At 37.1% G+C, this 15,260-nt stretch overlaps 1 protein-coding gene across 4 annotated transcripts in view; it reads right to left on the bottom strand.

Annotated features, from left to right (window-relative positions):
- Window positions 1-14,210, bottom strand: part of BRD1 (bromodomain containing 1) — a 46,856-nt gene extending 32,646 nt beyond the window's left edge. For all 4 annotated transcript variants that reach the window (XM_026714108.2, XM_026714109.2, XM_087934141.1 and 1 more), the window contains exons 1-4: window positions 13,700-14,210; window positions 5,057-6,434; window positions 1,320-1,476; window positions 873-1,004 (exon numbers count right to left, since the gene is read on the bottom strand). In XM_026714108.2, coding sequence (XP_026569893.2) covers window positions 873-1,004; window positions 1,320-1,476; window positions 5,057-6,420 — 1,653 coding nt within the window. In that variant the 5' untranslated portion in view covers window positions 6,421-6,434; window positions 13,700-14,210. The remainder of the gene's footprint in view (window positions 1-872; window positions 1,005-1,319; window positions 1,477-5,056; window positions 6,435-13,699) is intronic.
- Between the last annotated feature and the right edge of the window lie 1,050 nt (window positions 14,211-15,260).

Below are 15,260 nucleotides of genomic sequence, written 5' to 3'. Positions count from 1 at the left end.
TGGGTCCACATTTTACTGACCTCAGAAAGATTGAAGGCCGAGTAAACCTTGACACGGTCAGTATTGAGGGAATCAAACTCCTGGCAACGTGAGCAATCTTACCCTGCAATACTGCATTCTAACCACTGCGATACCAAGGCTCTTAATAGCTTTGTACCATATAGGATCATAGCAGTATATTTGCTGTATAAGACGACGTGGGGCAGAGTGATTGGAAAACCTAGATAAATTATACGGACACTTTTCAAATTGCTACAGTCAGGGCAAAGACTTATGTTTTTCTATAGCCCCAAACCTTAAAATTACAAATTATGTTTTATAAATATTCTAATTGTTTCAGAAATGCAAAAGAATACAGGGCTCTGCCTTTCTCTGATGGAGTTATTCCTTTAGAAAAGTACAGTAATTAGATACAGTATAAAGAGAAAAGAAAAAAATACATTAAAAAAGTAGTCTTGATTCTTTATGGAATGAGCAAAATTAGCCTACTTTCACAAAGGTATCAACTGACTTTGTATCTGTTAATAGAAAAAAAAAAATACTACTTCTTGCTATGGCCAGCCTAAGCACTTAAAGAAGAGTTATAATCTTGGACTTGCCAGAAATGGTAAAAGGGGCAGTGCAAGAACAAACGAGCAATTATTTCTGGAAAGTGATTAAACATGATCCAATATTTCTATCCTTTCCTTCTACCATCCTAGAGGATATGATGATAATTCTCACTATGGTGCTTGCTATTACTGTAGATATTTTGTAAAAGGAAAAATAAAATCTCTCCCATTACAGGAAGAACAGCCCTATCATTTCCATTCGCTGCCAAGTGAAACTTAAGGTATGTAAACTCACACAAAATCGTCAACAGCTTTATATACCTGTTCTCTTTTTAATTTTTCTCGTTTTCGTATAAGCTCTATCAACAACCGTGCTCTTTCAAGATCATGACGGAGTCTTTGCCAGTACTTCAATTTCTCTTTTAAGGCTTGTGTTTCTTCATCATCTTCCCTCTTAAGAAAGAAAAAAAAATCATGTATTTGTTAGTTTAATCGAAATATTAAGAAGCTAATAACTCTATTGCAAAAGCAACTGTTAGTACGTTTTGCCCATAGTACAAAATTATGCACAATGCTTTTTCTTCATGTAAAACACAGCATCTCAATTTTGTATTTACACTTAATTTAATTCACATATTTTACTCCTTGTATAAAATAAAAACATTCACATAATTTATATTATTCTTACTTACAGTGGTCCTGGATAATTGTACCTATATATTATTAACTCAAATATGCCAAATATATGAAGTAAGGAAATAAAGGTACCTGTTGTGTGTTTCTTTGTGACTGCAAGCTGGACTGTAGTCTTCTCAATAAAGGAACACCATTTCTGGACAATCTTTTAAGTAGCCAATAACTATGGACTCTTTCTACAAATTGCTTCTTTCGCTGAATTGCCACCTGATTCATAATTTTATTTAATCTGAAACAGGAAAGAAAGAAATAGCAATATTTTCAAATAAAACACTAAACATATTTTAATTATAAATCTAACTAATTTTATTGTTTCAGAACTATTCTACTATATGAATATCTTCACATGGTTCTATATACAAAGAACAACTTTGAACAAAGATACTTTTTTTCAATTATTTTTCTAATATTGGATACTTGTGTCACAAATTATTAGTAGAAATCCCTTTAGGTTTAAAAGATTTATCATATATTAAAGAAGAATGCTAAACAAACATATAGTAATATTTTTGGCATGTAGTTACAATTATTTAACTTTAGAATACTATTATCAGTTACACAGAAACTACAAAATCTGATATATCGCATTATTTAATTCTTTTGTACTTTGTAGTATTTACTCAGATCTAGAGAGAAAGTTTACAAAACAAACTCTAACCAATTCATGTATTCAAAAACCTCCAGTGAGTAAATGAACATGAATATCTATCTATCTATCTATCTATCTATCTATCTATCTATCTATCTATCTAGCTAGCTAGCTATCTATCTATCTGCAGCACATCACTATATATTCATTACAAATTTTGTTAATTATTTAACATCTCAGAGAAAGATTACTAAACAAACTCTCAATACTTAAACACTTAAAAAACCTTCAATAAATAAATGATACATTTCATTACAAGTGTATTAATTGATTTTTTTACCAGTTTATTACCATTAGATAATGCAGATCTGCATAAAAGTTCACAAAAAATCAATTAAATTCATTTATTTTTGAAAGATTTAATAGACCACAGGTTCATACATATTTCACACTTTTACTATTTATTTATTAGATTTGTATGGTGCCTATATCACCCATCAAGTCACTTTAATTCATGAAACCTTTATAGCATCTTCTTGACCTCCTAGATCAAGGGGCTTCAAACTTGGCAAGTTTAAGACTTGTGGACTTCAACTCCCAGAATTCTGAGCTAACATGACTGGAGGAAAAATTCTGGGAGTTGAAGTCCACAAGGCTTAAACTATCAAGTTTGAAGACCCCATCCTAGAGATTAATTTTCAACTGATAGATGAATTATGCAATTGGCTATCTAGCTTGATATATCCTCTAGTTCTATCATTATTCCAATCTTATTTGCTTCATCTAAGTACTAACAGGTGCACCATATTTCCTGCCATTATTTCTCAGTATAAACTGAATTAGCTAATAAAGTATTCTATTTGCAAAAAAAGATACAGTGAAAACACAAATTGAGAGCAGAGGTAATTATAGATGAATACTAGAAACTGATGTTAAAACACACTTATAAGAAATAGGCTTTATACACTTGTGTAAATAAATGAAAAAAGACCTAACCGTCCATCCATCTCCCCCCTTCAGAGTATAGTTCCCCAAATAATAACTCATGCTATTTGTGAAGGGTGAGCATTTTCCATTAATTTAATATGATATTGAGAATTCCAGTCTAGAGGAAACTTGGCTACCAGAATAAAGTGTATTTGCTCCTCCAATCTCTTATTATAATGCATTGTGAAACCCTATATCCCTTCTTAGTTTCACTGGGTTTAATAATTTAACACTGTCTACAGATACATATTAAGCCCTCAGCAATATTTATCTTAGAATATAGGAAGGACAGGTTTTTTTAAAAAAAGTACATTACAAATTATCTTCATTTTTGAGAAACAGTACAATTATAATATTTTAGCTTGAAAGTCTTCCTTATTAGTCCAGGACATTCAGAATGGAAATTTTCAACAGGAGAACATTCTAAATAACATTTAAAATAACAAGCTTTGCTCCTGATGAAGTGTATTCCAACTGAAAGAATTTTATAAATTTGTAATGTGAAAGTACAACACTGTTTTATTTTAACACACTTTAAGTCAGAGCTGCCTGACATATTCATATTAATCATTATCATTTAATAGTTTCATAAACTTTTTAAAATATACTTAAATTCTTAATATTAAATTATCCAGAATACATATATACAGAAAAATGTTCTGAAGTTACTGTTATGTTAAATATAATCTGAAAATTGTTAGAAATCGAATGAATATCATAATGTACTGTAGTTCTGCATAGCTTATTCCTAATTTCAAAGTGTGGCCTGCCAGAAAGGGAACAAACTGTAGATATCTGTTCAAGTATCAAGCTAAATAAACTACAGAAATAATTTATTTGTTTTGCTTAAATATAAGTCATGAACAAGGAATAAAGTACATTAGCTAAAATTGTCTGTTTCATAGCTTATAAGCTTGTACTTGAAGTTCACTTAAGTTCTAGATACATTTTGGAAGTTTGAAGAGTTAAAATGTTTGGTATATTTAAGATATAAGACACAATAAGAACAAACAATATTTGTTTTCTGAATAGCCAGACTATGCAATGCCAATGATAGGATTATGGAAGCTGTATTGCAAAATATGTAAAGGACAAAATTTTGTTTCTTCTTAGCAAGTGCACAAAATGCAATATAACTCCCTTCTTTCTCCATAAGATATGTCTGCAACTTGAGTAATACCTCAGAAACTGATATCCTTTTGCAGTCGCTTTAAGACTGAAGGAACTTTTGTTCAAAAATGTGTTTTTGAAAGCAGCGTATTACTAAAATCAATTATACAGAAGAAAACATGTAATGCTTCACTATATAGTTTATTAAACAAAACTGAATAATTCCAAATAGCTGGAACAGGCAGCTGAACAGTGACATAATCAAAGTATGCATAATTTCTTTCATGGAATACTAAATATGGACAAGGAAATATCAAAACATTAGGATTAGGATCAGTTCTACTAAGCTGACTGAAAGAAAACTTAGTAGAAAAGAAAATGCTTCCTCTCACGCTATATAATTAACTTGTGAAATTCATTACTATCAGACGTGATTACGGTCACTCATTTGGATGGTATTAAAACAAGAGAGGATAAAGACATGAAGAACAGGTCTATCAAGGCTTTTAAGTCTTGAAAAGACAATGCTACTTCCAGATTGGAAATAACATGCCTTCAAATACCAGATGAAAAGAAACAACAAGAGGACGGGATTATGTTCCTACCTCTGGCTTGCATAGCTTCAGATTCAAAGGCAAAAAGATGCTCTGGAGCATGATTGGGCACTCACACAGCAACTCCTTAAAGAGCTGGATTGTTTCCCAGGATCATGTAGCTATTCTTTGCAGCTGCAGCATTATCCAAAGAAAAATCTTTATTTTAATGAGTTACAGACAGGCGCTACATATGCAAATCCACATACTCCAGGGCAACTTTCTGCCTTTGAAACATAAACACTGCATAGCCCTAATACATATCTAGCAGTCATTCTCAATTAGTCACCAGGCTTACCTATTCCAAATCAACACAAGGAAAACAAATGAAAACCATTTATGACTGAAATTTATTGCTGAAGTAAGATCTAAGAGAATGACCATTTCTCATTTCCTTTAATTGTTAAGGATCTGGGACCTTTAGTGTATCTTGTCCTGAAAAAGCCTATTAAGCATTATTTTTTGCTCCTCATTAATACGTTGGTAACACTAACAACTGCAAAAAAAAATTTAAATTTTTTTTTTCTTACCTCTGGGGAGGGATGCAGGGAGCAGATACTGCAGGCATAACTGCGCACGTTTCAGTTAGTGTTTTCTTTGACTTTTTAGCTTTTTTTCTGATCCTTGATGTAGACCTGGTTTTGGCCATGCCCTCCTTTCGGTAGAGGCCATTTTTCATTTCAGCTTCTCCATAAATATTCAGAGGCCTCCGAACAGAGCCTGGTGGTGTATGTATGTCACAATATGCAGTTTTTTTCACTGAGAATGTTGTGCCTCCACCAGTTAATTCTTTCACGGGTTCCATTTTCATATACAAACCAGCTTTTTGAGCGCATGTAACATGGAATGCTGTGTAACAGTTTGCTTTGTGGCACTGAATACAGGCACCAACACCTTTCTGTTTACAGAGGTAGCATGTTAACTTCCATCGGGCAGGGGGAATGTTTTTGACTCCATCTATTGGCTCAATAAAAACTGTATTGGCAAATCCAACCTCTGGAATCCAAAGAGCACACACAACATGTCCCCACCGATCATCGTCAGTCTTTTTAAAGGCACCTCCTTTGTTTGGACACAATACACAGTCTACAGGCCTTGAACGGGACTGCAGACATTGCCTGCAAAGCCACTGGCCCTCAGGTATATATGGCACCCCGTAACACTCCTGATGTACAGCTAAATTACACATATCACAAAAAAGAATCACATTGCTGTTCTGACATTCTCCATCCATGCAAATACAACAAACTGCATCTTCGTCAATTAAAGACTGATGTTCACCCTGTTTTTGAGTCTCGCAGTAAGACTCTTTTTCAAAACGGTCCATAAGAAATTCAAACATATTTTGTGATACAACCGAGACTCCATCACTTTTCCGCTTCTCATTGATTATTTCTAACCATGCATAATCTTCTTCATCCATATCGTATTCCACTTCATTATCTAGTTCTTCCGAGGACTTTTCAATGAATTTATAGTAAGTCGGAGGTCTACGAGGTGCAGAAGGTGGGCTATATTCAACAACATGCACTTTTGGTTCTGGAAGAGTACTTGCAGTGGGTGGAATGCCATGTGTGTTTGGAAGAGTTTCACTTTTCTTTTTAACTTTATTGTTTCTGTGCCTCTTTGCTCTCAGACAGATTAGTGGCCTCTCACTATTTTCTTTATTGCTGTTGCATTCACTTAATTCTTGGGCTGTAAGATCATCTTCCAATATAATCTCTAAGGGTTCAAAGATACTGATTCGGTGTAAGCGACCTTCAATTTCTATTTCTACCATCCTTTGCGCTTGGGCATAGGTTAAGGTTTCTCTCGTAGGGGACCGTTTAATACTGCATGGAGAAGAAGAGTGCCGTGCTGAAGATACTCGATGACATCTTCCTTTCCTCCTCATTTGGTAATGATTACCTACAATTTAAAAGAGTGATTGTTAAAACAATAAGCTTGAACTGTACTATCAAAACAGGCAAGTTTACTTTTTTTTTGTCTTGAAGGATAAAGCTAGCACCTGTATTTTTGAAAAATATGCACTAGAAAACAAAACACGCAACTTAAAATGAAGAATTTCATTAACTGTTATACAAATTCAGTTCTCTGACATTAGAAACATATTCCTATATTATAGAAACAATTTTGAGACAAAATAGAAAAGACTGCTTTAATTGAAAAAATGGTCTAAAGATAAAAGTTCACTTTTACTATAATTATCTTAAAATTATTAAGCAACTTAAATTATTCTAAAATTCTTACTTTTAAAAACTCATTTACAGACATCCACAAATTGTCTTCCATGTCATAGAACTATAGGGGGCTAGAAGAGACTTTGGAGGTCTTCTAATTCAACCCACTGCCCAAAGCAGGAGTCTTATGCCATCTAGGACAAATAATTGTCTGATTTTCTTTTGAAACTGTCTAGCAATGGAGCACCCCAACTCTGGGAGGCAAACTGTTCCTCTGATTGTTTTCACTGTCAGGAAATTCCTCCTTAGTTTGACATTGATTTCTCCCTCTGAGGAGGTTCCACCCTATTGCCTGTTCTCAGGTGCTATGGAGAACAAATCAACACTTTCTTCCCTTCCTTCAACTACTGGAAGATGGCTAGGCCTTCTCTTCATTAGGCTAGACATACTTGTTCCCTTAACTGTTTATTGTACAATTTAGCCTCCAGAAAAATTATCATTTTTGTTGATCTTCTCTGAACTTTTCTAGGGGCTTCTATATCTTTTTTTGTATCATGGTGACCAGAAGCAGATATCGTATTTCAAGTGTGACTTCATTAGTGTAATACAGGAAGTCCTTAACAGCCATTTAGCGACTGTTACAATGGCGCTGAAAAAAGTGATTTATGACTATTTTCCACACATTGCAGCATCTTCGTGATCATGTGATCAAAATTCTCTCACTTGGCAACTTACATGTCTTTATGGCAGCTGCAGAGTCCTGGGGTCATGTGATCACCTTTTGCAACCTTCTGACAAGCAAAGTGAAAGCCAGATTCACTGAACAACCCTTACTAACTGAACAAGTGCAGTGATTCACTTAGCAACTGTCGCAAGAAAAGTTATTAAATGGGGCAAAAGTTGCAGCTGTCTTGCTTAGCAACTAAAATTTTGGCCTCAATTGTGGTCGTAAGTCAAGGACTACCTGTATAGAGTGGTACTATCACTTCCCATGATTTTGATACCTTCTTTTGATGTAGCCTAGAACTGCATTTTTGTTATTTTGGCAACTGCAGCACATCACTAACTTAAGCAGTGATTGATAAGGAAACCTAGATTCCACTCACAGATACTACTGTTGAGCCAGGTACTGCCTATTCTGTACCTTTATATTTGTTTTTTCCTGTGTAAGTGGATGGCCTTACTTTTCTCACCATTAAACTGCATTTTGTTGGATCTTTTTCAATCCTGAGTCTATCTTCCAAAGTTTTGCAATATCCCCCCCACCCTCAGCTTGGTGTCATCTGCAAATTTGATATGTGAATTGGTTAGTTACATTGCTACATATATTTACCTAGAATTAAAACCCAACATTATATTTGTTGTTTATATGTATACATTTATCAAATGGTATGAAAATTTTGGTTCGCTCTTAAATGAAGTCAGAACAAAGACAGTCTTCACATCATTGCCCCAGAGGGGAGAAAAATGTCTAATATGCATACACTTATACATTCTTGCATTATTTCTTTAATTCCAATAAATATTCTTTTTCTCACACTCAGGATATCCATTATAGATTTTTCCTGCTCTCACATTCAACAGAGTAAAAATCTCAGCCTTTTTAATGCAGAGTCGTTTGCTGAGATGAGCAGCTATAGAAATAAAATACATAAATAAATAAAAAAATTGACTTTTTAAGACAGCACTGTCTATATTATGAACATTTTTATTCTCCTCAGGACAGCCTTCCTATTCCAATATTCTGTCTAGGACACATATGAAACAAAAAGCCAACTCTGATTCAACATACCTAGTTAGAAATGGCAACTTAATGTGTCTTGAACTTGGAAGAAAACATCCCATGTTGTAAGTTTTATTCTATGTTCAAAACAAAATATTCCTTGCTTATTCCAAGTTCAGGACAAAAAGTCCTGTATATGTATACAAATGATTTTGTACCACTCAATAAATCAAACCACAATATGATTAGTTCATTTCATTTACATTCTTTGAAGTCAAGGAGACCTAGAATTATAGTCTTTGCTGCAACTGTCTGATGCTAGTTGAAGAGATGGATGAGAATAAAGGAGAGTCGAATAAGCACATGTGGCTTGATTTTTGATGATGTGGTATTATGGAACATCTTTATATTCTTGTTACTACTTTGTTTTTATATTTCTAAACTGTGTCAGCTGTCCATTATTGCTACTTGTGAGTAGGACAAGCACATTATTTGGGATATCAAAAAAGACTTGTGAATGCACAATGGGTGTATTAATTATCAGTTAATATTCTTTACTAAGGAAATAAGAATTCATGATTTCAATGTAACTCTATTGTTCCTGTTCTATGTGGACTGTTTCCTTTTTCTGTGAAATTCTCAAATGCAAAAGTATATATTGTGTAACATGAACAGCAGATTGCAAAATGCTGTTAAACTTATAAATATTAAATACAACATTTATATTATTTCATTTGCAAATAACTACAGATGTATATTTTTATACTATGCTATTTGTGGATTATTCTGAAGAAAAGCCATTGCTGTGGTTACTTCTTTATTTGACTCAGTTCCATGACTGTAAAAGAATTAGAGATGTTTTCCCCATATTGTATTAATGATTAAATTAATGTAGATAATTTATATTTGGTTGGTTGATGTTATAGTAAAGGAATTTTGCTGGAAAAAAAATCATTGTTTAATGCAGATTTCAGTCAAATTATGAAAAGTTGAGAGTCCACAGGCTATTATTCCTATGATGAATAGCTGAGATAAATTGTACATTTATCTGAACAAGTAAACGTCATTACTATACTTTGTAAAAAAAAAACGCTGTTTACAAATATTACAAACCAAATCTTTACTATTTAATCTAAATGAATTACTTCCAGTAAATAATTTTGAAAATCCAGAATTTATAATACCCAAGGCATGAAATCTCTTGTAAATTATTAGATTCCATTGGTAGTTCAGCATTCTAAGCATTATACCTGGAATAAAATATATCATCTTCAGAAACAATTGAGAAAAAATATCTTGAATAGTAATTGACCAAATAGTAATTTCTAATAATGATATAGATCCCCTATTTCTTTTCATGTTCTCAGATCATATTACATTGTTGCATTTAATTTTCAGTCTGTCTTGCCCATACATGACAGTAGCTCAAGTAACATTAGAAATTGTCCATGGAAAACTTCCATTCCCAAAAGTACAGTGAGAGGAAATTATCTTTGATGCAATCAATTTCTTATACCTACAGAGAGGGGGTGTTTAAAAAAAAAACCTGGAAACCTTTTCATGAAAGAACTAAAACTGGCAAGAAAAATGAAGCAAGATCACATATATATTGGTGGGAATTGGTGTAGATATTTGGGGGTGGTGGTGAAAACTTTAAATGTAATTCCATTGAATCAATCAGATTCATTTTTTCTGATTTCTTCTGGAAAGTTTCACTGACGCAGTTGATTCTATTTTAGCAAAAGTACAATATAGGACAAACGATAATCCTTATGTACCACACATATACTTGGAAAAATTGTGCTGTAATATGAAGTAGATTGGTATTGAAGTATACATGTAAAACGTATAAACATGTAGAAAAATGATGTTTGGACCATTCTGATCAAGAATACCCAGATAAAGACTATATATATCTATAGAGGTATGCTATTCCCAGTTAATTACCCTCTCAATCTTTAGAATATGGATATATAGTACTCAAGAACACTGAAGGACATTTGTCTAGAGCTGTCTTACACCAATAAGCCAAGGAACATGAGCAAATAGAATAAAATGAAGAGTAGGGAATGAAAAAGAAGAAGGGGATAACAGAGAATGAGGTGGCTGGATAGTCACTGAAGCAGTAAACATGAGCTTAAGTGGACTCCGGAGGATAGTAGAGGATAGGAAGGCCTGGAGGAACGTTGTACATGGGGTCGCAATGGGTCGGACATGACTTTGCAATTAACAAGGGAATGAAGCTCAATAGTATCTAATTCCCACCTATAAAGATATTGTACCCATTCATCAAAGAACTATGTCTTCTGATTACAAATAAGTAAAACCATAAAATGTTAGGAGGAAAATGTATTTAATTGTTTTCATTTATCTTCCGTTCCAAATAAATTACAAATACACACTATAAAATACATTTAAACCTTTATTCTTCAACTGTTTGTTACCGTAATTTAAGAGCTGTCAATAAATTAATCCTTTCACTGGAGCAGCATTTCTGAATCTTGGCAATTTGAGATGTGTCTTTCAAATTGAACTCTCAGAATTCTACACACATCTTTTAAGTTGTGAAAATTGGGAAACACTGCAGTGTTATTTTTTAAGGAAGACACTGGATAGTCATCTACTGGGGATGAATCCTGCAGTGTTCAACGACTGGACTTCTAAATTCCATCTAACTCTCTAAAATGTATACTTTTTCCTGTAAGGATTTATATCAGAATGCATGTACAAACTATGTCTTAAGTCAAAGTACTAGTTTTTCTGAATGACGTTAATTTATGCTCATAATTTACTCAGATTAGGATCTCAATTTCTTTCTACTTTTCAAACTCATTATAAAGCTTTACTAAAAATCAGAATCCTAAAACACAGTTAAGCATATATACTGCTTTATAGTGCTTTATAGCCCTCTCTAAGTGGTTTACAGAGTCAGCATATTGCCCCCAACAATCTGGGTCCTCATTTTACCCACCTCAGAAGGATGGAAGGCTGAGTCAATCTTGAGCCTGGTGGGATCTGAACTGCCAAACTGTAGACAGCTGGCTGCTGAGGTAGCTTGCAATACTGCACTCTAACCACTGCACCACAGAGGCTCCTATAAAGCTGTTATAGACTAAAATGTCTTTTTAAACAGTATATATTTTAAGTGAAATTATGTTAAAATAGTGATTAAGAAATATTAGCATGTGCCGAGTTCTATCAAATTAAGATTTATTCTATGGGCTATTTTATATATATTTCCATATGTACAACAATGTATTTACAAACCTTGCATCAAAATAAATATTTACAAAACTCCAAAGTTGTTAGGGTTTACTTAGGTTATTTTTAAAATAGCATCTTATAGCCAAGTTTAGTTTCTACCCAAAAACTGTAATCTTATACTGTGAATAACTATGTACAAGTTTAAAAGTATTTGTTACAAGCAGCAATTTGGAATATAACTTTATGCTTGTAAAATACAATATAAGATTTCAACAGGTTTCACTCTCAAATACAAAGCGTACTACAATTCATCCAAACATTTATTTCTTAACAATCTTTTATGTTTGGCCATTATTATTATTTTATAGCCAATAAGGCAGATATCCCAGATCTACGCATGCAGACATACCCCAAGGTCCTACAGCTCGACTTACAACTATTTAAAGTTACAATGGCAGTGAAAAAGGTGACTTATGACTATTTTTCACACTGAATGACCACTGCAGCATCTCCATGTGACCAAAATTCAGATGCTTGGCAACTGGTTCATATTTATGACAGCTGCAGTATCCAGGGGTTTTGTGATCACCTTTTACAACCTTCTGACAAGCAAAATCAATAGGGAAGCCAAATAGATTTAACATCAGTTTTACTAACTTAACAACTGGAGTGATTCATTTAACAACTCTGGTAAGAAAGGTCCTAAAATGAAGTAAAACTTATTTAACAAATGTCTCACTTAGCACTTAGAAATTTGGGGCTCAATTGAGGCTGTAAATCAAAGTCTACCTGTAGAACATAAACTATATCAACTTCAGAGAATTATTAAATCAGACATTCTGTCGTAATTATTTCAGACAACAAACGGATACGGTTGAATTCAACATAATAATCAAGTTGCAGCAATAACAATCAACACTTCTTGCAACTGAAATTATTTATATCCCGCTTTTTACAAATAACCCAAGGCAGTAAAGTACCTTCCTCCTCCTATGTTTCCTGTGGAATGAGTTGGACAAAGTGATTGGCCCAAGGTCCCACAGCTGGCTTTCATGGCCAAGGTAGAACCTGAACTTTGGTCCTGTACCTGCTTTCTTAACCACTAGACCCAAATGAATACCACATTAAATATTCTCAAAAACAACTAATAAGCAAATTTCACTATTTGCTGAACTTCTGATGTAGTCTATTTAATACAAAAAAAGTAACAAGAACACTTTCCCCCCAGTTCACTTAAAAGATGAATTCAGATGAATAATAATTTATTAAGTTGTTATGCCAACCAACCATCAAACCCTCTGGGCAGAAGAGAACCCTTTCTATTACATGTTTACGCTCAAATCTATACCCATGTGGTCGTCAGAGACCAGGGTGGCACAGCAACCAAGCCAATGGAAGGGCAAAACTGCATTTCACCCAAAGTTAAAGCGATCTGTACGGAAATTAATCCTCCCCCCCCCTTTGACGTCACCAAACCTAACCCTTTCGAGGAAGACAACTGAGCTGAAACGAGGGACAGAGAGCCATTTCCCCACCCACTGGAATCCCTTGCACGGGGCGGAAACCAACAAACAAACATGAAGCTGCCATGCCTTCCTCTCTAAGAATGGTTCGTCCCACACGAGTCATCCCCCAGCCCCCAAACATTGGTTTCTCCCCGCCCTGTCCGCGCCCATCGTGACATAAACACACACGCTGAATGGCTCCGGAGCACGCCTCTTTTTCCCCTCCCACACCCCGCCCCCGCGCCGATGGTTCCTGCCCAGACCCACTGGCTCCCCCTCCCCCACGTCCGCCCCCCGCCGCACTCCCAGAATGGTTCCTTCCGCACCAGGCCCAGCAACTCTTTCTCCAGCCGCCTCCACCGCGAGCGGCCCCCCGGCGCGCCCTTTCCTTCCTTCGCCCGCTTTTCCCCACCCCTGCCGGGACAATACTCGGGCCGCAAACATGGCGCCCGCCCAATGCCATCCTGCCTCCGCAGCTCTCGGCCCGGCGGAGCCGACTCGAGAGGCCGTGCCAGAGCCGGCCAGCTTTTCCCCCTCACGCCCGAGCTCTCCAGCGCTCACCTGAGGGAGCCGCAAGGACGCGGCTGACAGGCCCTCCTCTTTTTTTTTACTCGAGACACCGAGCTGGGGTCTGAACTAACGGCGGGCCCGGGGGGCTCCTCCGGCTGTTAGCGCCCGGCGGGACGGAGACCGAGGCGGCAGCGGATAGCCCGCGCCGTCGCGGCCGCCCGCGAGCTCCTGGTTGTGGCGGCGGCGGCGGCGGAGGGGGTGGTGGTTGCTGGATCCGGCTGCAGCGACGCATTCGGGGCGGGAGGCGGAGCGCGTCGCCAAGGGCCGCAGTCCGGCTGCGGGTTGGGTGCGGAGGCGCCCGTGGCCGAGAATCTTCCCCTCCTCCTCCCCCTCGGCACAAACAATGCGGCGGCTTCACCACAGCGCTCGCGCCGGCGGGGAGGGGAGGGAGGGAGCGCGCTGGTGGGGCGGGGGGGGAAAGAGAGGAGGAGGAGCAGGACGTGAGGGCGCCAGGCACCTCCCAGCCCCGCGGACGACGTCGACGCAAACGGCAAGCCGAGACGCCGCGCGTTTTGTGGGCGGAGCCAACGGGTCCCTTTCTCTCTCTCTCTCTCTCTCTCTCTCTCCTCTCCCCCCCCCCCGAAGTTCGTCACTCTTCCATCAGCCAATCACCGTGGAGAAAGGTTTAAGGTTTCCCCCTCCCCAAGCTTCTCTCGGCGGACGTAAACTGCGCTCCAGAAGAGGAGCGGGAGTTCGCGCGGTGTGGGCTGGGTTGGTGGTTTTTGGTGTTTTTGCCGGCTGTCCGTTAAAACTTGCCGGGTTGAAAAGCCAAACGGCAGCTTAGAAAGCCAGCGTTGTTGGTGTGGGGGTTGATGACTGCCATTTTGGTCCACTCCCGCGAACCCTCCGATTAAAGGATGATGATGGTTTGGGATTAAACTCTGGTTTACTGGCGGATTGCTGAGTAACACGTGAGAAGGGACTCCTGCATTTATCTCTTGCCAGAAGCCATTCCCCCTTGCTTCTCCGTAGGGTAAAGCTTCTGCAGGAATATCGGGATCGTGTGTTAATAAAATGTGTGTGTTCCTGCTAGTACGGGTAGTCCTCGATTTAGGACCACAATCGAGCCCAAAAATAATGTCAAGTGAGACACCTGTTAAGTGAGTTTTGCCCATTTTACCGCCTATCTTGCCAAAGTTGTTAAGTGAATCACTGCAGCTGTCAAGTTGGTAACAAAGTTGTTAAGTCAATCCAGCTTCCCCATTGATTTTGCTTGTCAAAAAGTTGCAAACTGATCACATGAGCTTTGGACACAGCAAAGGTCATTAGTATTAGAACCAGTTGCCAAGCATCTTAATTTTGATCACATGATCCTGGGGCACTACAAAAGTTGTGTGAAAGAAAAATGGTCATAAGTCATCTTTTCAGTGCCGTTGTAACTGAGCCATCACTAAATGAACTGTTTTAAGTCAAGCACTCTCTGTATTGGGTGGCTGCTAGTCGCTGTCTTCAACTAGTCTACCCCTCAAGGTTGAGGGTATAGAGAGTAAAGGAGATGATCTTGACAGAAACATGCAAGAATATTTACAAATATAGATAACATTTACCTAAG

Source organism: Pseudonaja textilis, chromosome 5 (genome assembly GCF_049901715.1).
Source record: "Pseudonaja textilis isolate UNSWEBS1 chromosome 5, rPseTex1.2, whole genome shotgun sequence".
NCBI lineage: Eukaryota > Metazoa > Chordata > Lepidosauria > Squamata > Elapidae > Pseudonaja > Pseudonaja textilis.
The sequence above is the reverse complement of the archived record's forward strand: the minus strand, read 5'-3'. Positions and strand labels throughout refer to the sequence as shown.